This window comes from Corythoichthys intestinalis, chromosome 8 (assembly GCF_030265065.1).
Source record: "Corythoichthys intestinalis isolate RoL2023-P3 chromosome 8, ASM3026506v1, whole genome shotgun sequence".
Classification (NCBI taxonomy): domain Eukaryota; kingdom Metazoa; phylum Chordata; class Actinopteri; order Syngnathiformes; family Syngnathidae; genus Corythoichthys; species Corythoichthys intestinalis.
In genome coordinates, this window is record NC_080402.1 from 16,781,453 (window position 1) to 16,807,777 (window position 26,325).

At 38.8% G+C, this 26,325-nt stretch overlaps 1 protein-coding gene and 1 long non-coding RNA gene across 3 annotated transcripts; one reads left to right on the forward strand and one right to left on the reverse strand.

Annotated features, from left to right (window-relative positions):
• Positions 1-4,361: 4,361 nt before the first annotated feature.
• LOC130919971 (B-cell receptor CD22-like) lies at positions 4,362-24,802 on the reverse strand. Of its 2 annotated transcripts, XM_057842659.1 has the most exons (8): positions 24,357-24,802; positions 17,670-18,032; positions 14,075-14,311; positions 11,310-11,576; positions 10,910-11,167; positions 7,337-7,697; positions 6,979-7,018; positions 4,362-5,226 (listed from the first exon to the last, which is right to left on the reverse strand). In XM_057842659.1, exons 1-8 carry the CDS (start codon positions 24,445-24,447, stop codon positions 5,056-5,058), a joined length of 1,788 nt encoding a protein of 595 aa, XP_057698642.1. In that variant the 5' UTR covers positions 24,448-24,802; the 3' UTR covers positions 4,362-5,055. The 2 variants fall into 2 exon arrangements, with proteins under 2 accessions (XP_057698642.1, XP_057698643.1); XM_057842660.1 differs by lacking the exons at positions 14,075-14,311; positions 17,670-18,032.
• Positions 10,884-13,008, forward strand: LOC130919972 (uncharacterized). The gene is made up of 3 exons (XR_009064055.1): positions 10,884-11,094; positions 11,353-11,506; positions 11,934-13,008. It is a non-coding gene; the product is annotated as an uncharacterized LOC130919972 (long non-coding RNA).
• Positions 24,803-26,325: the final 1,523 nt, after the last annotated feature.

The following is a 26,325-nucleotide window of genomic DNA, read 5'->3' on the forward strand; positions in this document are numbered from 1 at the left end:
CAACTTCCGTTTCCTGACTATTTCTCTTCATTCATTTCCTTTCATGGTCCGATATGAGTTCTTACCAAATGCAATACTGACCTCCAGTGTCCAGTTTTATTGCTCTAAAATAGATTTTCAGCGTAGTGCTTTGGAGCGAAGTTGCATCAGAACCTAGAGATGTCTCTTGTGGAAAAAAAAATATGTAAAAGACGTATAAATATGTCTTTGGGACACTGAAACAATTAAAAATAGAACTTATTTATACGTTTTGGGGAGCAAATGAGTTAAGAGTCTGGGTGTCATCGTCAACAGCACGCTTTCCTTTGCTCCCATATTAATGACATCACCAGACGAGCCTACTTACACATTCGTAATATTTCTCGTCTAGGTCTGTCACCCCCCCGCCCCCCACACACACGCACACACACCGCTGCCACGCTTGTTTGCAGCCTAGTCACCTCCCTGATTGACTTTGTAATTCAGTGCTCTACGGTCTCCCAAAGAAATCCCTCCTGAAGCTGCAGCTCTTCCAAATCTCCGCAGCACACCTCGTCACATGAACCCCCAAAACACATCACATCACCCACATCCTCCGTCAACTCCACTGGCTCCCAGTAAAACCAAGAATAAACTACTAGATCCTCCTCATCACCTTCAAAGCACTTTATGTCCTGGCCCCATCCGATATATGTAACATCCTTTGTATTAAGACTCCCCCGTTTCCACTTTGCTCTTCTTCTACCCTCCACTTTTATGTCCTTTGTTCCCATCTCAGCACCCCCTGGTGTTGGGAGTGTTATAGTAGATTTTAAAAAAACATAACAATAACAAAAGAAAATATTGAAACAATAACGTATTCGACTTTGGGGATTAAATATACACTACCGTTCAAAAGTTTGGGGTCTAAGCGACCCCAAACTTTTGAACCATAGTGTATCATATGGGATTTTTCATTATGTACACTACGGTTCAAAAGTTTGGGGTCGCTTAGACACCCAACTTTTGAACGGTAGTGTATATGTTGAAAATGTGTTTTTGTTAATAACACCACCTGACACCTTGCTTGCTACTGGGTCACAATTAGGTGCTATTGGAACGGAAATGTAAATTGTTGACAAAGGAGGCATAAACATGTCATAAAAACGAATTAACGATTTTTTTCTTTACAAAAACAGCTAAATTTTCTAAAATTCATTCCGAGGTCAAAAATGAAGATGGTTGTCCTTTGGTGTCTTCAAATAGTTACGGCATGCTTGCATTGTAGCCTGTTTTGTTGTAGCTGTTGAGCTGCTGCCGTGCAGAGCGCTGTTTGATATTTGGTTTGCAATTGATTTTAGTGTGTTGAAAAAGGGGTGTTAAACTGAAGCTTGCTGGCCTTTATCAGTTTTCAAATGTGTTCGTGTGTTATTGCGCCGCCGAGCTGCGGGGATTTGCATTATAATACACAGGCGCTTTTATTTCCAATACAAAAACTCCAACACACACTGTAGGTGAAACAGAACGCTGCCTTTTTATTAGCCTAGTAGGGTTCTAGATTCTTCTTCTTGCCTTCGACGGGGGCGGATGTGTTTCCTCCCTGCTCCTGCTTGCTGCTATCTTCGTAAGTTTAGTCTGTCTGCTGTTTTTGTATTTCCTCTGTGGATCAACCAGGGGTCGCGTTAACCGGATATTTTCCGTCATTGACCGGTTTTTTAAAACGGTGACGGAAAAAGCTGAAGTCCATCCGTCATTTTGACAGGTTGCAATTCACACCCCAGAGCACAGGGTGGCGAGTTAGCATATTAATTAGCTATGGTCTCTCTTAATGCATGACGTCGTTGGCTCTTGTGTCAGAATATTGTAGCGTCACCGGGGTCTGGCGGCGGCACCGTGATTGACACATCAACGCGAGGTTCTTATTGGTGCACCCGGTGTGCCAGTGCGTCATCCAATTGATGGACAAGATTGCTACCTGTGTATAGACCCCAATCACATGACGTCACAACTCCGCCCCCCTGACTGGAGCCGCCATATCGTCATGTTTACACATTACCGCTACGTACATGCCTCTTATTACGGCGTGTTTTTCTGCTCGTTAATATTAATAATCAAAATGTTGAAAGCGTGTGTGGCGGTTGGTTGCTGTAACAGAGAAAATAGACGGAGAGACTTAAGTTCTACCGTATTCTGAGAGACCCGAAGATGAGAGCGAGATGGACTGCTGTAATTCGACAAGAAATCTGGGCACCAAACGATCACCACAGACTATGGAGTAGTCATTTTATATCTGCTAAGATGCATTTAATATATATTTAGAATATTTTGGGCTGACAACCACAATTAAGATCATTGTGTGACGTTGGTGATTGGGGTCTATATCGTTGCCTCTTTTTCTTTGGGGGCGGAGTTGTTGGCGGTAAGCAGAGTAAAAAGGGAGAAAAATACCACGACTTCCGTGTCTAATTTTTCGCCGCCAAGCAAGCGTTACAATATTAATTAAAAATTAATAAAAACTAAACTATCGAATATGTCATCATTATCATTTTAAAAATTTAAGTGACGGGTAAAAATAGACTATGACCGGATTTTTATGACCCTGTCAGTCAAAATGACAGACAACGAAAATGTCTAGCGCAACCTCTGGGATCAACTGTGCTGGTCTCTCATACGAAAATGGATCTGATTAGTTGGTCTCTCAGCACAATTGACAAGATTTTTTTAACAAGACACTATCCATCAGGAGAGCCCAGATGGGACCTCCGCCGCTGGATATGTGAGAGATTCATGGGATCACTGGAAGCCAGCGTGTCTTACTGTCCTACCTGTAGAAGATATCGAGGATATTTGGCTGTTTGGCGTGATCGTTGTGGGATTCCTTCTGCTTGGCTTAGGAGGTGCCCTCCTCTACCGGAAAGTTTCCAAGACGGCAGCTTTCAAGGAAATCAACAAATTGACCACGGATCAAACAGCGCGATTCAAGGCATTGGATGACCGCGTCGAGACTTGGATTGGGAGCTTGGACTCACGGTTGGGTCCGAGGAAGGATGGAGAAAAGTGGATGCTACCTTGCGTCAGGTGACGGACAGGTGACGGAACTGTCGGGGCAGGTGACTGAACTGTCGAGGCAGACTGCCACTATTGGCAATGATTTTGTTCGGGCCTCCGCTCCTCCCTCCTGAGGCCGGACCCACCTTGGGCAGGTGTGCACGTTTTTAGCTGATTACAGGTCAGACGGGTGGAGCGGCCACAGCTGAGAGCAGTTAACATCAACCAGCCATAAAAGCCCAGCAGACGCTCTACCTCGTCGCCCGATCAACTCGTCTGTTTCCCACGTCAGTTGTATCTCGCATTTTTATATTATATCTTTGCTCACTGGCTTACGACTACCTTGCTCTCGTCCCAGGTCCTGTTTTCTGCGCGCCCCTCGTCGGATTCCACGCCTGCCTTCCTTCCGAGCCTCCTTGTCCTACGCCCGCTCAACTACCCTGAGCCAAGTCATCCCCCCCAGCCACATTCTCGTGATCGCCAATAAACGATTACTCATCTCACCCCTGTGTGTCTGCTCTGGGATCCCCTCTTGCTCACGCAACCCTAACAGATTTAAGTGACCTGAGGTCTCGCCTACGCCATCAGGAGTGCGAATTTGGCTGAAGACCAACCGTATTTGGACATATTAAATTACTTATTCGGCTTAATTTGATTTATAATTTTCCTTTCCCGAACACCCTTACCCAATCCCTCCCTTCTCCTGGAGAGAGCCGCTCATATGGCCCTATCTCTTGCCCTTGATCTCTTCCCTAGGCCGGTCGCAGAGCCTTGCGACTCTTATTTTGTCTACAGACGCGTACAAATACTGATACACTTGTGCATACACACACTCACACACAACCTCCCCCCTCCAGTCCGCCACTGCTTTTTTCTTACTATCAGTACTGCCATTGTACACGCCTTGTTTGGAGGAAATGCGTGAGCATGACAAATTTGGCCCCAAAGTTTCCTCCGTGTCGTAACATTTATGATTTGTAGTGTTGCAGATACGGCTGGATCATTATCAAGCTTCGGCAGAGCATGCTGATGAGCTGATCATTTGGTTCAGATGTGTTCGAGGAGGGAGACATGGAAAACAGGCTGGATCGGGGCACTTGCGGACCAAACTTGGTGACTCCTGTATTAAAGGAATATCCAAGCATTTTGGAACCAAGAAGTCAGAGAAAAATCTGGCCTCCTGACTGAAATACGCCTTTCTGCGCATTAGCGGACACGAAACCGTGCTGAGGTGAGAAGCAAAGGAAGGTACATTTATTTGCATATTACAGTTCAATTAAGGTAATTCAAAGTGTTTTACATGCCCTGAAAACCCACAAACACAAATAAAAAATGATACACAAATGTCACATAAAATCATTTTTATTATTGAGTACTTAAACAGGCTACCAATCACACATTTTTGCATGGTTAAATGTTTGTGGAAAAACCTGGGGGCAAATGGGGTAGATAAAGCAACGTAATTTGAGACTTCATTATGGTTTATGTATTTAATCACATATAATCATAAAAAATTATGTCCCAAAAAGATACATCTTGTTTGAAAAGAATTTTGTAGAAGGCTGGATCAAGTAATACACACATATTCATATAGGTAGCGCCGTAAAAATGCATTTACTGTAATTGCATTTGAGTACAAAAAAAAAAAAAAGTAAAAAACGTCCAGCAAAGAAAAAGCCGAAACTTAACAGACATAATGCCATTTTAGAACCATTTTGCCTTAAAATGATTTAAAAGGAAAAACAAAAATAGAATTTTAGTACATACAGTGAAAATTATTTTACCATATTTTTACAGCATTGGAAAATGTTAAGAATGTTTGGGTCGTTTTTGACCTCCTACAGAAACCATATCAAAACAGAAAAATATTTTTCCCTCAGCCATCTTTGTCAATTTTCAAACATTTTTGAAAATGCTCCAGGGAGCCACTAGGGCAGTGCTAAATAGCCGCATGCGGCTCTAAAAACATGGGTTGATGACCCCCGCTCTGGGCAAATAAGAGTCATTTAAATGATGTTGATAAAGAGGTGGAAAAAAAAGATGCAGAACTCATCCTGAGGCTTCGCCACCACATTTGATGACTGTGTCCACCACACTTTCGTATTCATTCTCATCCTGGTCCGTTTTGTCATTGGTGACATTGGCGTGGATTGGAGAGGGATCGGAGAATGCCACCAGCTCCTCCAGTTGATCCCTGCTGCTGTCTTCACTTGTGTTTGGCTGACAACATTTTTAATCAGTCTCATCATTCATTGTTATTTTAAAAATACATTTCCTGGTTTTGAAATGATTTAGCACTTTTTCTCCCAACATTTTTCAGATAAATTAAGATATGTAAGCGGTTACCTATTTTGTATTATTTCTTGATATATATTTGTAACATTTGTCGATTTTATTTATTTAATCATTTATTTTTAACAAAGATTTTCATAATTCTTAAATCGAATGTAATTCAACTTGAGATTTACAGTTCTAAAAACTGAATTGTTTAGATATTTCAGCAAGAGTAAAAGATTTTGGGAAATTTTAATTTAAAAAAAATAAATAAAAAATTTAAAGGGCACCTGAAGACTTCAATTCATCAGTGTTTTACTCCGTTAAATTGTATTGAATGCATCCATCTCAAAACTGACATTACCCAAATTTTTTTTTTAATTGACCGTATCGTTTTTGAGTTACTGCCATAGCAACAAGGGATGCGCCTCGCTGCCGGCCGCTACCTGATGACGTCAATTCCTGAAGACCTCGCCAGCGCTCCAATTCAAAAGTACAGTATCACGCTATACTCGCCACATATTGCAAACATTTTCTGGGGTTTACTCGCGAGATTCATCATGCGATCTCGATGTGTAGCGATGAATTGTTCATACGAAGGCTCGAGACTCTATGAGTGGCCCAAAAAACCTTCTGCAAAAATTTTGGGTAGAACTTCTCCCCTGCTCCTCGATCGCGTCTTTGTTTTCAACATTTCAGCGAGGACAGCTTTAGAAGCTTTGGAGGTTACAACCTTGGTTTTTCAACGACGTAAGTGACCCTTCCTGGCAATTTGATACGTTCATTACTTGATCGCGACCTGTTTTTTTGTTGTTGTTGCTTGCCTGTCATAAGACAGCTGACATGTTGTCTATTCATTTCAATTTGATAGTGTGATGTCGACAAAGAGTCGCCCGATTAGTCAGGTTGCTATTCTTTATTTTTGGAACTTGAGGGAACAACACGGCTGATGTCTGCCGCAACCGACACCAACAAAACAACCAGCAACAACTGGGAAACGTCATGCTCCGTCGCACCTCTCTCACTCCCCTAACTCACGCGGAGCATTTAGTAATGTATGCAAATACACCCGCTACATTATAACCCGATTCGTTACAATAGATTTATTAAATTATTGCTAGATCTATATAACTACTCATCTGTTTTGGTTCAGAGATAAAACACGATGCAAGACGCCGACCACTCTTCCTTTCATTATGTTGATCTGCCAACCGGCGTCATCACCCTCGTCTGCTGTGCCGAGTAAATCGTCGTCATCTAACACCTCAGGTTCAAACATGTAGGGATTATTTGTAGATAATATTTCCTTGTAGCCTTTGCCATCGTCAGTGTCACGAAAGAGCAAACCTGAATGGTTACTTTCAATGGTACTATCACCGATATCGTTGCTGCTGCTATTCCAGCTGTGGATAGTTTCTGTTGGGTTCAGGAATTTACGTCACACTTCCGGGTTTGGGAAGAGACTATTAACGGAGTGCAAAAAAGCCCAAAAAACCCCCCTGCAAATTACCCTCCCAGTTACGCGTTAAAAATGACATGGATGTTTTGATGAACACGTCCAAAGTTTATATTCGTAAAATTACACTGAAATCTGAAAAGCTCTTCAGCTGCCCTTTGACTTGGCCATATATATAAAATGTTTAGCGTTGTTGATATTGATATTAAAACAATGAAGTTTAGTACATTTTTTTGCCTCACCTGAAATAAGTGCATCCTCCCTTTCGACGTAGTCTTTTTCCTAAAAGTAGAGGAAAAAGAAAATGAAATCGACCTAATTTCATGGTGATCCATCCACAAATAATGGAAGAGAAGCATTTTTAACCCTGCAATTCATTAGTGTAATTATTCAGCCCTGATACACACACAAAAAAATAATAATCAGGCTCCAAGAATCGGCGTGTATTTGTCTCTGGAATATACCAGGTAACTTTCACTGTGATCGGTCGAGAGGAGTTGCAATTTTAGTTAGTGTCCTCACCAAGAAGAACAACAAAAAAGAGTAACAACAGGCAAGTTTTTGAAAGCCATCTAAAAATAGGTGACAAAATGAACCAACCAGAACAGCAGGACAGTGACTGAAAGCAGGATGAGCACGATGCCAACTGTGGCGCAACGCACAACCACCGCTGTGAGAGCACCCTGTGACCATGACCTAAAATTCTCTGCTTGAACCAGGACTTTGGCCCTCTGGCTTCCCCTGAAGTTCCGGGCCTCACAGTGATATTCGCCTTCGTTGTGTAGTTGGAAGTTGATGATGTTTAACATGGCCCCCGTAGAATTAGGAAACTCCTCGTTGTCCTTGAACCAAAAGTAGCTAGCGGCAGGGTTAGCATCACTGCTACATGTCAGACTGACCGAAGAACCCATTCTGACGTTGGAGGAGGGTATTGCTGAGATGCTTGGAAGGCGAGGAACATCTGTTGGGAAACACATTTGATTTACTATATTTTTTCTGGAATAAAAAGAGACTACCTATAACTGCTGCCTTTTTTTCTCTCTCAGAACATCCTATTTTATATTGAAAAAAATGAGCTGTGTATATAAAGTGAAATCTGGATGCCACAATATAGGCCAATATAAAATCAGCCATTCCTTGGGAAAATTATTGAAAGGGTTCTTTTTTAGCAGATGCAAAACAACTGTTTTGTTTCAACTGTTTCAGTCTGGATTTCGGTCACACCACAGAACCGAGAACTGTGCTTGTAAAAGTCCTTAATGGTATTCGTTGGAATGATGACGCAGGAAAATCATCTGTTCCGGTATTACTGGATCTCAGCGCCTCATTTGACACGGTCGATCATCACATACTACTCAGCAGACTGGAACAGTGGGTAAGGCTCCCTGACACTGTGCTTGAATGGTTCTAATCTTATTTACAGGGTTATCTTTGTGTCTGAACAAACCAAAATCGCATGTGGGGTTCCACAAGGGTCTTTTCTCAGACCGCTTTTATTTAACATCTATATGCCTCCTCTTGCTCAGATTATGGAACATTACAACATTTCCTATAATACCTATGCCGATGACACACAGCTCTACATTTTGGTGTGCCCACATGACTACAATCCCTAGTGTTACTGAGAAAATGTATTCGTCAAATCAATGAATGGATGTGCCAGAATTTTCTCCAGCTAAATGCAGGAAAGACAGAATTGATCATTTTGGGGCTAAAAACAAAAGGTCAAAGACCAGCGCTCGCCTTGGCTGAATGTCACTGTCAGCCACAAATCAAGCTAGATATCTCTGTGTAATTATTGATTCAGACCTGAACTTCAACAACCATATAAAGTTGATCACTAAATCTGCCAATTACCACCTATAAATATTGTCAGAATTAACTGGCTTCTGTTCAAACAAGACATGGGAGAATTTATCTATACATTCAGTTTTAGTGTATTGGATAATTGCAATGACAGGTCTCAACAAATACTGTAAAATCAGTAAGGAAGTTGCAGCTAAATCAGAATGCTGCTGCCAGAGGCCTTATAAATACAAGGAAACTGGACTACATTACACCCGTTATAAAATTGTTTCACTGGCTTCCTATGACGTCAAAGGACTAGACCAGGGGTCCCCAAACTTTTTCCTGTGAGGGCCACATAACTTTTCCCTTCTCTGAAGAGGGGCCGGGGTCAGTTCGTAACAGAAAAAGTGTAACGATTGCAGGAGTGCCTAAATGTAAAAATGTATTGTGTTTCAGAAAGCCACAATCAAATAACCCTTTCTGGATTCTTCACGGAACCAAAGTAAATTAATGGTAAAATGGTAAATGGAGAGTACTTACATAGCGCTTTATCTGCGTTGTTACAAAATAAAAAATAATGATATAATATAATATAATAATAATAAATAATAATAACACTATTAATTCAATAGATAATAAGCAAATAACCCTCTCTGAGTTCTTCACAGAAAAAGCCCAGGAAATAAATAACACTATTGAGGAAAAAAAACAAAAATTCAAAATGCTCTCTGGTATTGTTCAGGGGGCCGGACCATATGTGGAGGCGGGCTGTATCCGGCCTGCGGGCCGTAGTCTGGGGACCCCTGGACTAGACTATAAAACGCTACTGCTGGTCTACAATACACTTAGTGGCATTGAACAAAAATACATGCTTGATTTGTCTGACCCCGAGGAGACGTCGAGACAATTCAGGTCGACTGGAATGGTGCTGCTATGTGTTCCAAGAAAAACAATTTCAGGGTGAGGCAGCATTCATTGATGAGACTCCTCAACTGTGAAACAAATTACTTGCACTATGCGTGGCCACTTCCTGGACAAGCCGGCAATTATTTGCCGATATGTTTTGCTCCACTACTATTACACATCACACAAAAAAATAAACTCTGTGTCTTTTCAATCAATTAAACAAGATTCATTTCACTGGAATGCACATTATGAAGAGGTTGTCTTTCCTTTTCAAAATGTTAAAAACAATTTGAAAGACAAAATATTATTACTCATTTTGCAATATATTATATTTTTATTAGATTTCAGGAAGAAAAAAAAACTTAAAAAAAAAAAAACTAATGTTTTGAGATTTACGCGACTAGTCCTGACTTCCATATTGGCTTTGGTACTGACACTTGACGTTCATGTTGATTTTGGGACTCACATTGAACATCTATGGCAACCTGGTTAGAGATGACGTCTCCATATTTATTGTGGGCCTTGCAATAGAATCTCCCAGAATGTTCGGGGCGTATGGAGTTGAAAACGTAATTTTTTTCTGAAGACCCGAGCCTAGTTCGGCCCTTGTACCAGGTGAAGCTAGCAGCTGGGTTAGCGTCACAGCTGCAGGTTAGTGTCACTTGATTTATGATTTCCCTCCTCGATTTCTTTTATAGGATCCATTGACAAATAACAGGACCTTGGAGCATCTGAAGAACACAACATTGGCATCATTAGAGAGTTGATCATTTGTCTCCTAAACATGTTTGGTTGACTTCTGTTTATGGCAGCAGATCTGTTGTTTAGTTGCTGGATTTCACAATTCACAGGAGGACAGTGGGCTGTATTCCTTGGGAAAATCGTTAAAAGAGTTGTTTTGAGCAGATTCAGACTTGATGATGCAAAACAATCTTTTCAATTTTTTTGGCTGGATTTCGCACCACAGCACCGAAAACTGTGCTGATGAAAGTCCTAAATGATATTCGTCAGAATAATAACGCCTCTATCATCTATTCGGGAATTACTACAAGTAGATCTCAGTGCTGCATTTGGGACAGTTGATCATAACATACTACTCAGCACACTGGAACAGTGAGTAGGCCTCGCTGACACTGTGTTTCAACATCTTAAAAACAAGTTGTGAGACATAAAATAGATTATTATTACTTAGTGTTATTAGTTTCAAATTAAAAAAAAAAAAAAGACATTTTAATTTGGCTGGTTCGGTGACTGTTGACTTAATACGTCTCCTCATTGTTCTTGTAATGGTGTGGAGATTGAATTAAGTTTAAAAAAAAAAAAAATCAATTACATTTTTCATACATTTCAGGTGCAAGAAAACCTTTAAAAAAAAAAAAAAGAAACTTTTCTTGAGTTTTGAGATTTACTTGACTAGTCCTGACTTCCATATTGGCTTTGGTACTGACACTTGACGTTCATGTTGATTTTGGGACTCACATTGAACGTCTATGAACACCGGGTCAGAGGTGACGTCTCCATGTTTATTGTGGGCTTTGCAGTAGAAGCTCCCAGAATCTTCGGGGCGTATGGAGTTGAAAACGTAATTTCTTCCTGAAGACCTGATCCTAGTTTGGCCCTTGTACCAGGTGAAGCTAGCAGCTGGGTTAGCGTCACTGCTGCAGGTAAGTTTCACTTGATTTCCCTCCGCAATGACGTTTAATGGATCCACCCGCAAATAAGGGTACTTTGGAGCATCTGAAGAACACAACATTGGCATCATTACAGAGTTGATCATTTGTGTCCTAAACATGTTTGGTTGACTTCTGTTTATCGCAGCAGATATGTTGTTTAGTCGTTAGATTTCACAATTCACAGTTGGACACTGTGCTGTACTCACATTTTACATCAATTACGAAAGGTTGCGACATCTTCTGCCCCAGATCATTCTCCACGACACAACAATACACAGCTAAATCTGAAGACTGGATGGAGCTGAAGAACAGATATTCTCCATAACTCATGACCTCCCATTCTGAAGTTCCAGTCTTCTTGCACCAGCGGTGTCCTGATGATGTTGGGGTGTCAGCTCTGCAGGTAAGAGTCAGTGAATCCCCCTCCATGATCTCATCTTTTGTACTTAACACCCTGGGGGCTTCCAGAGCATCTGCAGGAGACGGGTAGAAGATATGGTTGAATGTCAGTCGGCAGAGAGTCCAACATCAAATACTTTACATATGTACATATGATATGATACGTAGATATGATTGGTTTTTCAATTTTGTTAGATTGCTAACATAAATTACAATAATTATTCTTAGAAAAATAATTTCAGATATGGGGATTTTTTTGTTTTACTACTTAGTAATTACATTGATCAGTGATATAACAAACCAATGCAATTGTCACATTTAGATTTAAAATTGATATTTTTGTCCTTGTACAGGGTGACACAAAAAAAACCTGTCATCAACTAAACTTGAATAAATTTTGAAACAGATAATCAATTATTTGTATTTTTCAGATTCACCAAGAAGAATTAATGTTCAAAGATTCTACCAAATTCAACCTTCGAGATGCCATGGACTTCTGATATATAGTTGAGGCATATATTCGGCTGAAGTCTACCCACGCCACTCAATTGCAATTCAAAGAACAGTTCGGATGTTGTGAATTTCCAGTCCGCTCAATCACCTTCAGATGGGTCAACAAGTTCGCAACCCATGGAACTGTGCATAACCTCAATGGTCAAGACACTAACAGACGATTACACTCTGGATGACCGCGGGGGTCATAAAGAACTTTGCCCGCCGCATCCAAATGTGCCTGCAGTGCCAGGGAGCTGATTTGGAGCACACTTTTAGAGCCCCAAACAGAGTTTTTGTAGAACATACCTGAAACTTTGGAGATGTCTGCTACATAGGGATGACCTAACGTAGCTCAAGTTTTGTGTCGATCTAAATAAAATTTTGAGAAGTCTGCTACATATGCTCGAATTATTTGGGTATATACTCTCCAGGCCCTTCTAAGGGTGCTGATGTTTAATTTTATTCATCGTTTGAAATGTTCTGAACATGTGATTGTCTGGGGCCTGACTAACATTTTGCACAGTTCCATACGCTGCATGTCACTGTTCTGGAAGCACTGGTATAGGTGCCTTTTAAAAGTGGGTCAATAGATGACCTAATTTTTGTATCAGTGTAGTTTACCGTCTTTTATTGTTATTTTGTTTTTAGTTTTGCATGGTTCGTTCCCTTGTATTGTGTGGTTGTGGCTTGGACCTTGAGTCTGTTAATAAATCTATCCATCTAGCTATCTATTGAAAAACTATTTTACATATAAGTTCCCAGTTTTGCAAATCTTTTTTTTTTCTTTTGACAATACGTATTTTAAATTACACATTTAAAATTTACTAATTGTAATGGCAAAACCTGAATTAATACATACATTGAAATCTCAGTTTAAACTGAGATTTTCCCATTTCAAAGGTCAAAAATCAGCTCGTTCGAGCTGTTATTGTTTTGATTCTGTGTTTACAACTGATGTCCCACCTTCCACCAATCTGCTAATTACAAGATCAGTTCTTGGTCTTTGTACAGGTTGCCAGAGCTTTGTATGCTACTTGAGCTAATGTTGGTGAAACATTAAGAGTCAGAATCAACGATATTGTATACAAATAGAACAAGGGGAAAAAAAACACGTTCCGGATGTCAAAAGAGTTGAGTAACTGAAGTTTTGTGTCCATATCAGTAACATTTTGAAAGTTATTTTATTTTTGGTGATGACGTTTTCTTGTGTATGTATCACCTTGTATATATTAAATGCTAAATTAACCATTTATTGAAAAACAATTTCAGTAAATGGTTAATTTAGCATAGCAAATCTTTTTTTTTCCCCCCACAATCAACACATATGTTAAATTACACATTTAAATGTACTAATTGTAATGGGAAAACCTGAATTAATACATACATTGGAATCTCAGTTTAAACTGAGCTTTTCCCCAGTTTAAAGTAAAAAATCAGCTCGTTCTAGCTGTTATTGTTTTGATTCTGTGTTTACAACGGATGTTCCGTGCTCCACCAATCAGCCAAGTACTAAATCAGTTATTTTGTATTTTGTATGCTACTTGACCTAATGTTGCTACAACACTGAGTCAGAATCAACGATGTCGTATACAAATAGAACGAGAGGGTAAAAAAAAAAAAAAGTGTTCCGGATGTCAAAAGAATTATAAATTCAGAAACAAATTTCGATCAATGGGGACAACTGAAAAGTAATAAAAAATTGACAACGGATGGAAAAGTTGCACGACTTCTCGACAGGTGATGTACTTTGGGTTTTCCTATATTACTTTCATGTATGGTAAATTGACATTTGGAACATGAAAACAGTTGGCATGCTGTGTTGTTTAGCATTGACCTTTATGCATGTACACTGTGTTTTGGTCGGTAACTGAAATTAAAAATGGATAGAAGAATAAAAACGTTTAGCATTGGTATGATAACGCAGCATTAGTCTCCATTGGGAGGCACTGATCTGGCAGCCCAAAGTGGAAGGGGAGTTTGTGTGCTGCAATACAGTATTTTGATTCTGGTTGCAGTTTTGGGCCACCAATCTTACATATGGTTCCTTTATAGAAGAAAGCCTTGAAAAAGAACTCACACAGTGGAGGAGACACACTTAATGGATATCCTTCAACAGCACAGGTGATGTATTGTCCTGGACGTAAATATACTTCCGATTCTTTTGTCCAATGGTCAGTTAAACAGTCATCATTTTGTGGTTTTCGCTTCCAGCACCAAGACAAAGAAGCTGCAGGACTGCAGCTCGTGTGACATGACAGTGAAGCGAACGTGTAAGAATATATCTCTTCAGCCTTGATCACCTGCACCCGCGCAGCTGGAGGCAAATAGAGCAAACATATGAGTCCAAGAATATCATGCCCAGCATTTTTCAAATCTTAATAGCAACTTGGGCCATGTCTCTACCTAGCAGGGTTTTTTAAAACTTAGGATCCTGCCCTAATACGTTGGGAAAAAATAATTACGTCCACACCAGCACGTTTGTAGAAAAAAAAGCTTCCACTGCCAACCGCATTCATTCATTGTTTTTAAGTACATTAAAAACAATGCACGAAAAATAATTGTCCATAATATCCCTATCCTTCAAATGTGTTCTTCAATATGAAGCACTGCAAGACTTTGTAAATAAATACAAGCAAAAAAGCACCTGTCTAATTTACTCCAAATGTAAATATTGGTCTCATGCGTGACATAGGGACAAAGTTTGTCACAGTCAGTGACGTTTCCACAGTTTAATCTTCGGTTATCAGTGTCCACATAATGGCGCTACAAAAGCAGATTTCGCACATCTTCACTTTTGGCGCAGTTTTTAAGAACCCTTGTTTAAATGTGCGTGTGCGTGTGGATGATCGGCTAAACCATAGAAAAAGTTCTTCTTTTTGCCAAATACCCTGCTACGTTTAGACATGGCCTGAAACATTTGTTTCCTCAAACAATCACAAAAAAAGACTGTCAATGTTTGATCATGTCTGTGGCTCACAGATTTATTATTGGAGGGAAAAGTAAAGCTGAAATGTTGCTTTCTTACTGTGTTTCACTGTTACCTATGACTGTCAAAGTGGCTTTAGGTAAATTGTTTCCCCATGCTGAGAACATGAGGTGAAAATGCTTTGCTTCACTTTGCAGTAATTTTGTTTGTGTGTTTAATTTGAAAATTTTGATGATATAATTGTCAAAAAGGATCTTTAGCCTAACTCATCTAACTATTCTGCCACAATTAAAAAAAAAAAAGAAATGCAAAATAGCATTTGACATGATTAATTTTGACAAAAAGACTGTAAAAAATATAATACTGATAGTTCAAAAAATATGTCTGAGAGAGCTGTGCTTTTGGTTCTTATTAAAAGGATTAAACTTCTTGTGTAACCATTTCATTTCTAATATGTAAATTAAAGCAAACCTGTTCAGAAAAATATGTTTATTTTTCCCTCCCCAAATATTATATTATTAAATATTATATATTTTTAGAAATACCTTTGTTGAAATTCTATTTTATTCATGTAAAAAGTATTTCTCTTAAAAAATAAAATACAAATAATATATATATATATATATATATATATATATATTAGGGCCGTCAAAATTATCGCGTTAACGGGCGTTAATTAATTTTCTTAATTAATCGTGTTAAAATATTTGACGCAATTAACGCATGCAATGAATTACATTCTGGCATATTGCCTCAAACATTACAATGAGGCCGTTTATGGACATTAAGAGTGAAGAGAATGCCACCAGCCGCTTGAGAATGCAGGTCTACTGGTAGTTCCCAGGGTTCATAAAAGTACTGTCGGAGCTAGAGCCTTTAGCCACCAAGCCCCTGTTTTATGGAATCAGCTTCCAGCTTGTATTAAAGAAGCCGAGACAGTCTGCACATTTAAGATTAGATTAAAAACGTTCCTATTCGACAAAGCTTATGGTTAGGCTAGTTGAAGTCGGAGTAGACTCACAGTTTAGTCTAAGCTACACTAGAAGCTATAATGCTGGGGGCAGTACAGCCGCTGAGTTCTATCTCCTTTTCTTACTCTACCTACCACTTGTCTTACTTTATTTCTATTTTCCAATGTTAATATCTAGTTGTGTAGTCTCTTCATCACTAGTCACCCGGTGTCCCCTTTCCCCCCTCCCCCGTCTCATCTGACTAGAGGGACTTCTTCTTGCACCTTCACTCCACTGTATTTTTACGGACTATAATTTCGCTTGCTAATTCCCATTAGCCGTTCTGGGGTTCCTGTCTATCCGTCCTGGGAGTGGATCTCTCCTGACTGTGGTACTCCCCAAGGTTTCTCATTTTTCTCCCAATTGACTCTGGAGTTTTTGGTGTTTTTCCTTGACGGCATGGAGGGTCTTAAGGATAGGGGATACCCAGGACTTGAACTGCATCTATTCATCTTTGTTGCTTCATTTCTAATTGTGTATCATATTGCCTCTGTAAAGCCCTTTGAGACTTCTGTTGTGATTGAGGGCTATACAAATAAAAGTGAATTGAATTGAATTGAATTGAATTGAGAGCAGCGCCGTTCCATACTCATGTTATGTCTTCTAAACGTGGGGGAATTAGTAGTTGTGAGACGTTTATGCTGTATTCACAATGCAATGCAAATTGCTATTTGTGCTCCACACATATTTCGGTAAGTTTTCTTTCTTTTAGTGGCAATTATGTGTCTCTTGTTTTATTTTGGGTAAGATATGTACAGTGGGGAGAACAAGTATTTGATACACTGCCAATATGGCAGTGTATCAAATACTTGTTCTCCCCACTGTATATGTTATACAGTAAAGGCGAGTGGACACAGGCGTTCTTTGGACCGCGGCGTTTATTGGCAAAAGCTTCGGAAACTCCTTCAGAACAAACATAAGTATCGTTTAGTGAAAGCACAACAAAAATAATATTCCTATCTCTCAAAAAAAAAATAATGTTCACAAAAAGAAAAGCACTTCAGTCTATAGTAATGAGGCCCTATTCTGACACACAGTTAAACAACACTGCAAAATGAACTGGTATTCCATATAAAAATAGCTATTTAAAAATACATGTAAAACTTTTTGCTCTATTTTTATTATTTTTATTTTTATTCTTATTATTATATTAACTCTACTTTTGATTGAAAATTTTACAAATTTTATTGAAACGAAAACATGAAGAGGGGTTTCAATATAAAATTACTATAACTTGTAACTATAAGATTTATCGTTTAAGAACTACAAGTCTTTCTATCCGTGGATCACTTTAACAGAAAGAATGTTAATAATGCCATTTCTGGATTTATTGTTACAATAAACAAATACAGTACTGATGTACAGTATGTTGTATGTATATATCCTTCGTGTGTCTTATCTTTCCATTCCAACAATAATTTACATAAAAATATGGCATATTTTAGAGATGGTTTGAATTGCGATTAATTGCGATTAATTAATTTTTAAGCTGTAATTAACTCGATTAAAAATTTTAATCGTTTGACAGCCCTCATATATATATATATATATATATATATATATATATATATATATATATATATATATATATATATATATATACAGATATATATTTTTTTTAAATATGATTTTGGTGGGGAAACATCAGAATAATAGGGATTCAAGACAATAAAGGTTGATGGAAGCTTCAAGACCTTCCTGCTTGGTGGAAAGCTACTTTTCAAGAGACTCAATACCAGTGACATCCAGAGTGACTCCGGTTTTGACAGTGTACACTCCACCATCCACGTTAGTTATGAATCTCAATTTGTAGGTTCCCTGGTCGCTCTCTCTCAGTTTTTTGATTGACAAAGTGCAAAAGTTGCCTTGACAATTTTGGTCTAGACGACCAGAGTACTGAGGGTCCATCGTCAGATCTTGAGGTTGTTTGTTGGAAACTTTGGTGTACCACAGTCCCTTTATGACCTTGATGATTTGGCCATCATGCCTTTGTGGGTACCGGATGGAGCAGGTGAGGGTCACTGTGGTTCCTGTCAGACCGCAGATGGTCTCTTGAGTGAATGTCCCTCCCCATTCACGCGGCTCCCAACACTGGGACACTGAAACACATTTTCAACATTAAATGCAAATTTACTCATATTATTGCTTTGTTTTTTGTTTTTCCACGCTCATAGTTGAATCTGTAAAGAAGAATACTGTATACCAAACCTTTTCCTATGATGTTATAGTTATATCAATAATGGCCGCTTCCTAGAAAAGTAATCACTATTCAGTATTGATAAAACAATACATATATCATCAGTAACAGCATGTTTTAAAAATATGATCTAATTCTGAAAAAAAAAAAAAATCTGATGTATTTTCTCATAATGCTTTATTGGGCACTTAATGAATGACCTCACTGGTTGCCACTAATGGCACTTGACATCCAATCCATTTTTACGTGCAGAAGCTGGCAGCGAATAATCGCTGTGGGTCTAATGCTGTCAATGGCACTGAAAGATGAGTATTCACAGCAACTCCTCCCTGTTTAAATAAACTGAATGTCTACAGTTGTCAATAGCAGGCAATAGCTGGGTTAACAGTAAAAATATTTACAGTAAACGGGAAAACCCCCCGTAAATATTCTCTTTTTGAATTATTTTATGTATGTAAATTAAAAAATCATAAGCTTGCATTTCTTTGTTTGAAATATTTTACATATTTTATCTCATATTTGATAACAAATAACAATTGATTGTTTTGAAAAACAAACTATATTTGTTATTTCATTTATATTTATCAACTTAAGCGTGATTGGGTACCATAACCAGAGTGTGTTTATTCCATTTTGTTTTTATTATCATTGTATGAATTTAAAAATGTTTTATTCTTTAAAAAAAAAAAAAAAAAAAAAAAAATATATATATATATATATATATATATATATATATATATATATACTGTATATGCCTTGCAAAAGTATTCGGCCCCCTTGAACCTTGCAACCTTTCGCCACATTTCAGGCTTCAAACATAAAGATATAAAATTTTAATTTTTTGTCAAGAATCAACAACAAGTGGGACACAATCGTGAAGTGGAACAAAATTCATTGGATAATTTAAACTTTTTTAACAAATAAAAAACTGAAAAGGGGGGGGTGCAATATTATTCGGCCCCCTTGCGTTAATACTTTGTAGCGCCACCTTTTGCTCCAATTACAGCTGCAAGTCGCTTGGGGTATGTTTCTATCAGTTTTGCACATCGAGAGACTGACATTCTTGCCCATTCTTCCTTGCAAAACAGCTCGAGCTCAGTGAGGTTGGATGGAGAGTGTTTGTGAACAGCAGTCTTCAACTCTTTCCACAGATTCTCGATTGGATTCAGGTCTGGACTTTGACTTGGCCATTCTAACACCTGGATACGTTTATTTTTGAACCATTCCATTGTAGATTTGGCTTTATGTTTTGGATCATTGTCCTGTTGGAAGATAAATCTCCGTCCCAGTCTCAGGTCTTGTGCAGATACCAACAGGTTTTCTTCCAGAATGTTCCTGTATTTGGCTGCATCCATCTTCCCGTCAATTTTAACCATCTTCCCTGTTCCTGCTGAAGAAAAGCAGGCCCAAACCATGGTGCTGCCACAACCATGTTTGACAGTGGGGACGGTGTGTTCAGGGTGATGAGCTGTGTTGCTTTTACGCCAAACATATCGTTTTACATTGTGGCCAAAAAGTTCAATTTTGGTTTCATCTGACCAGAGCACCTTCTTCCACATGTTTGGTGTGTCTCCCAGGTGGCTTGTGGCAAACTTTAAACGAGACTTTTTATGGATATCTTTGAGAAATGGCTTTCTTCTTGCCACTCTTCCATAAAGGCCAGATTTGTGCAGTGTACGACTGATTGCTGTCCTATGGACATACTCTCCCACCTCAGCTGTTGATCTCTGCAGTTCATCCAGAGTGATCATGGGCCTCTTGGCTGCATCTCTGATCAGTTTTCTCCTTGTTTGAGAAGAAAGTTTGGAAGGACGGCCGGGTCTTGGTAGATTTGCAGTGGTCTGATGCTCCTTCCATTTCAATATGATGGCTTGCACAGTGCTCCTTGAGATGTTTAAAGCTTGGGAATTTTTTTTGTATCCAAATCCGGCTTTAAACTTCTCCACAACAGTATCTCGGACCTGCCTGGTGTGTTCCTTGGTTTTCATAATGCTCTGTGCACTTTAAACAGAACCCTGAGACTATCACAGAGCAGGTGCATTTATACGGAGACTTGATTACACACAGGTGGATTCTATTTATCATCATCGGTCATTTAGGACAACATTGGATCATTCAGAGATCCTCACTGAACTTCTGGAGTGAGTTTGCTGCACTGAAAGTAAAGGGGCCAAATAATATTGCACACCCCACTTTTCAGTTTTTTATTTGTTAAAAAAGTTTAAATTATCCAATAAATGTTGTTCCACTTCACGATTGTGTCACACTTGTTGTTGATTCTTGACAAAAAAATTAAATTTCATATCTTTATGTTTGAAGCCTGAAATGTGGCGAAAGGTTGCAAGATTCAAGGGGGCCGAATATTTTTGCAAGGCACTGTATATATATATATATATACATATATATATATATATATATGTGTGTGTGTGTGTAACGGGTACACGCAAGTCCATGTGGAAAGTGGAAACCTCCCTGCCGATTCCTTCATGTAAGGACGCTAGCGGCTGTGCTGTTGGCACGAGCTTATTGGCGCAGTGGTTACCGTGCCGAATGCGGGGCGGCGCTGAAACACAGGGGTTACATACATACATATATATATATATATATATATATATATATATATATATATATATATATATATATATATATATATATATATATGTACATGTATATATATTAGGGCTGTCAAAATTATCGCGTTAACGCGCGGTAATTAATTTTTTAAATTAATCATGTTAAAATATTTGACGCAATTAACGCACATGTCCCGCTCAGAAAGTATTCTGCCTTTTGGTAAGTTATACAGCAAGGCTTTTTGTGCTGTCCAACAGCGAACTCTTGTGGTCGCTTTGCGACATGGTTTATTGTTTTCTTTCCAATTCATTATGGCTGCACGACGTCTCGGGCCAATAATGTTGTGCTTATATGATCCTTGGACAAGATTTGCCCGTAAGTATGGTTGTTGTAAAGAATGTACATATTATGTTAGTAAGCGAAATGTTATATTTTTTGTATGAGGTGCTTTTTGTTTATGTTTAGTGAACCTGTATAGCGTGCTAAGCTAACGTTGTTGCTAATGCAATGCTTGTGTACTTTTTTTTTGTAGTTTTACGACGTTCTAAAGAGGACAATGGTTTGAGGCCATTTTATTAATAAATCAGATGAAAAAGGGAGAAGTCTAATTATTAAGGCGTCGTTCACTAGCTGTCTAGCTTTGGAAAAAGTAGACGCTTCGGAGTGAGGACAGCATAGACAGATTTAAATGACAGTAGAGTGAAATGCCCACTACAGTCCTTAAAGTGCCTGTGACACGAAAAAGCATGTTTATTTCATGATACACGCGGTATTTTATGCTCCTGAATGATATGGACCGCTTGGATGTGTGTGGAAGCGATCGCTATATTTATTTAGTTTTTTGAATCCCGCGCCAGGAAAATGAGTGACTTCCGGCTTCGATCTTGCATCGAGGAGGAGGGCGCTGTGATGTGTACAGTAGAAGACGTCCTCTTCACTATACAGTGTACTGTTGTGTATGGGGACGAAGGATTCAGCTGATTTTCCGGATTAATACGTTTATTTTTCGCATCACGCCAGCCAAACGGCTGCAGAAAAATCCTTCTGTAGGAGGGAGAGGCGTATGCGCCTTTTTGGAGTTTCAAAAGGTTCCCATTCACCGTGGATATTTAAAGTGGGACCATTGGACTTACGAGGAAGTGAGTAAACATCTTGTTTTGTATTATGTCAAATACGAATACAGCGATTACAAAGTAAACACTACAAACTTCCTTTAAATGAAGGACTACTTACGTTTGATCATTGATAGGCATGTAAAAAGCTGTCCTAATGCTCCTGAGCAGCAGCAGCAGCACGTTAGCTGCACAACAACTCCAGCCACCCTCCTCCGGGGAACGAACTGTAAATTGCTCTCCGCCGGGCGGTTTGCCGATCCGCGACGACAATAGACAACCGGGTCGTCATGTCAAATAATCCAGGATAGTTATGTGTGATTTTCCACTTTGAAGACTTTGAAACATCACTCGGTTCGGGTTAGCATGTCGGCTAGCTGTCACGCCTTCTGGTTTGTTTAAATTCTCCGAAGCCGGGGAAGGGAAATGACATATGTTCGATTTAGGTGTCATGAAATATAGTTCGGGAGGTGCGACAGTAAAGGTGAAGTCGACAGTTTTGACCATTATGGAGTAATTTTGCCATGTCGTCCTGAATAAATGCATTTTTATTATTTCATATTCCATTCAGCACAAGACTGTTATTTGTCATGACCATGCCATTTATTTAGCAATTGGGGAAAATACTTGGATAAAAAGAATATCCTGTAAAAATATTGAAGTAAAGAAACAGAAACAATGACATTTTGCCGCTCTCTTCGTCGCGTTTTCCTCGTTGTGAATAGTTCCCCCTTGACGGGCTGACTGGTCCTTCTCAAGCCATTTATATTGCTATTGGGGAAAAATACTTGGATAAAAAGAATATCCTGTAAAAATATTGAAGTAGAGAGACTGAAACAATGACATTTTGCGGCTTTCTTCGTCGCGTTTTCCTCGTTCTGAATAATTCCCCCTCAATGGGCTGAATAGTAAAATCGATGAGCCCAGTCTACCGCTGACGTCATCCACCTGTTGGGGACGCTAAAGCCCTATAATGGTAGGCGTGGCTAACCGGCAGATTAAAAGGCTAATTTCTCGTCATCTGTGCTTTGCTAAATTGTTGTATATAGTCGAATCGATTCTAATTCACATAATAATGCCATTTAAGACTTTTTTTCTCGTGTCGTATGCGCTTTAAGTACCGTATGTTGAATGTATATATATCCATCTTGTGTCTTATCTTTCCATTCCAACAATTTATTTTACAGAATATATATATATATAATTTACAGAAAAATATGACATATTTTATAGATGGTTTGAATTGCGATTAATTGCGATTAATTACGATTAATTCATTTTTAAGCTGTAATTAACTCGATTAAAAATTTTAATCGTTTGACAGCTCATAATTATGACATGACACTGTCCTGAGCATTAATGAATGCTGATACCAGATGTCATTTAGTGTTATCCGGCAAATTACCTCACTTCTGAATGGATGTAAAAGATCCAAGCTGGACATAAATGGAGTTAGAGAAATAATTTGCATAAGGCCATTATGATGTAAGCATTCAGTGTAATGATAGTGTAATGTCATAATTATGACCCAAATAAATAAACAAATAAGCCGCACTGGACTATAAGCCACAGGCATCAAAATGAAGGAAAAAAGTAGTGGCTTATAGTCCAAAAATTACGGTATATGCGTCCCCTCGGTCAAATCATTCGCCACTATGGACTCAATTTCCACGGTTATGCAGACGACACTCAACTGTACATTTCAGCTAAATCCATCACCCCTGTCATTCTCTCTAAAATCTCAAACTGCCTGTCCGACATGAAAACCTGGATGGAAAATAACTTTCTATAACTCAACAGTAACAAAACAGAACTTCTCATCACCGGACCCAAAGCTCTCCTCACTCTCCTCATTGATGGTCACCCTGTCACCCCCTCCACCACCGTACGCAATCTTGGCATCATAATGGACTCAACACTGTCATACCAATCGCACATCAGCCACCTCACTAAAACCTCCTTCTTTCATCTCCGCAACATCGCCCGCATCCGTCCCTCCCTCTCCCAAGCCACAGCTGAAATACTCATTCACGCCTTCATCACATCCAGACTGCAATACTGCAATAGCCTCCACTCATTACAAAAAAACTTACTGAAAACCCACCTGTTCAAACTAGCTTTTTCCACCTCTTAATTCTTTGTATGTGTTATGTTATGTAAAGCGTCTTTGTGTCCAAAAAATCGCGATACAAGTTTGTTGTATTATTATTATTGTTATTATCATGGAAACAAAAACTTTGTTGGGAGGTGCCGCTCGCTCACTATCTCAAGTTATCTTTCAATGGTAATCATCGAGAGGATGTTTGCTGTGACAGGAAGTTAAGAAGACTGCAAGCATCAAACCGCAAACTACTGAATGTGAATTTGTATGTCAATTTAAAGTATGTCAATTTGTCTGTTTTATCATTCTGGAGAAATGAATACAAATGCTGAAGGCATAATTTGTCAATGAAGTAGGCAGTAACAATAACATGTAGAAAATCAACATTTAAATACATAGTCAAAACCACAAATCTGCCAAAATAGAAGCGAGATCGTACCTTGAAAGCCAAAGAGCGAGATGACAAGTATGACAATGTCCTTCTGTGCAGTCCAGCTCATTCTGTATTTGCGACTTACAGTATATGACATTGATGCCTCTCATCGATGTCAGGGTCTAAAGATGGAAGAATTAAGAAACCAAAAGCTAGCCTTGTTCCTCTTTTGCGCATTGACATGCATGATCACACTTTGCAGTGTGGGGAAAAAAATACAGCAGAGATGGAAGAGATAAATAAAAATGCTTCTCATTTTTTCTCTCTTTGCACTCTGACTCAATCTGTGAACATTTCTTTTTCCACTGTTGTTTTAAACTCAAAATGCACTTGTAGAATGACATGTTGGACACTGTTGTGTTAGGGAATGTTTAACGACTAATAATTATGTTTATCACTGTGAAACGTCATGTCCGGTCTACTTGAGCCCAGTCCTTTCTTTTCTCTGTAAGTGGTAGTGCAGTTTTGTATAGACAAGTTATGGCAAGCCTTTTGAGCATTTATTCCTTCGATGCTCAGGTTAACTCATTCACTTCCAGCCATTTTCACCGGAGCAGCCCCCCCCCTTTTTTTTTTTTACTGGATTTTGACAGATTTTGCAAGGCCCACAAAAAATTCTGTTCTATTGCAATATAAACATGGAGCCCACCAAAAGAAAGATTAGACTCTTTTCTTTCAGCAGAAAAAATACTTCATATCTTTTTCCATTCTTTAGAAATCAGTATTAGAAAATAGCTTAGTTTGAGCAATTTTCCAATTTCTGATGAAAAAAACAGAGAAATTGCGCTTTTTGTAAAAGCATACATTTCAAACATAACTAACTTTCAGGTATTTTTTGCTTTTGTGACATCCCAAACATCTAAATAATGTTTTCCTTCTATAAAATAACATAATCAACAAGACAAATAGAGCTTTTGAAAGCAAAGTAACAATTTATTTACACGTAACTAAACTATTGAACTGAGAGATGACGCTGTTGTGGCTGCGGCTGTCACCCTGGCCGTGCAACCCGACCGTTCTGTTAAATCGGGTTACGCCTGGCATCCTGTGTGGGTGAATTCTGGGGGGGACCTGTGTAGTGACCAGTGTTGTCACGGATTACTTAAAAAGTAATTTAATTACTGATTACTGATTACACCTCAAAAAAGTAATCTAGTTTCTTTACTGATTACTTTATTATCAAAGTAACTAAGTTACTTTAAAAGTAACTTATCAGTTAGTTTTTACCAGTTTTTCTCCTTTTGCTGCCTCAACATAAAAATAACAGAAAAATTTCATCACGTGTAATTGAGTTTTTCACATAAGGCTTAATCTTTGAGTTAGCGGGGGTTTAATTAGTTGATGGAGTTGATTTCAACCACAACTGACCCGCCCTAGTTAAGCCATCCCGGAGCCTTGAAACTAACAAATAACTGACAAACTGCACGAAATTTGTTTAAATAAAGTCCAACGACAAATTAAATCCCCGCTAACTCCAAGATGAAGCCCAATGTAAACATTTATGAACTTCCCCTTTGAAATAAAGACCTAGCCATTAAAATGTTGTCTGTAAAAGTTGTAAAGCAATAAAACAACAAAAATTTATGAAATGAACAAAAATCCTACAACGTACAGTTTTCATAATGGGTCAAAATCATCTTTCGAACAGATCATGTGTCTAGCACCTTGAGACTATCCTTTGCTTTGATTAGCCAAAACTACACCAGAGGAAGCAAGATGGATATTTAGAATTTCTTTAAACCTAAGCTTTCAAACGCTACCAACAACAACTTCAACAGCTGATTGAACTCGACCAGTATCTAGATGTGTGTATTTGATACACTGCCAATGGGTTTTCCCATTGTCAGTGTATCAAATACTTGTTCTCCCCACTGTACAGTATTGGCCAAAAGTTTGGAGACACCTCAAAGGTGGATACTTTGAAGAATGTAGAATACAAAACCTGTTTCCAGTTATTTCACTTTGTTTGCCATTC

Bases quoted from the DNA above. Each gene is read 5' to 3' on its own strand.
- LOC130919971 (XM_057842659.1), bottom strand. From the start codon at position 24,447: ATGTCATATACTGTAAGTCGCAAATACAGAATGAGCTGGACTGCACAG. The intron at 7,698-10,909 runs GTGAGTCCCAAA...GTTTCCCAACAG, and splicing joins GGTGTTCATAGACGTTCAAT to ATGTTCCTCGCCTTCCAAGC. The intron at 5,227-6,978 runs GTGAGGCAAAAA...AAATGTTGTCAG, and splicing joins GGAGGATGCACTTATTTCAG to CCAAACACAAGTGAAGACAG.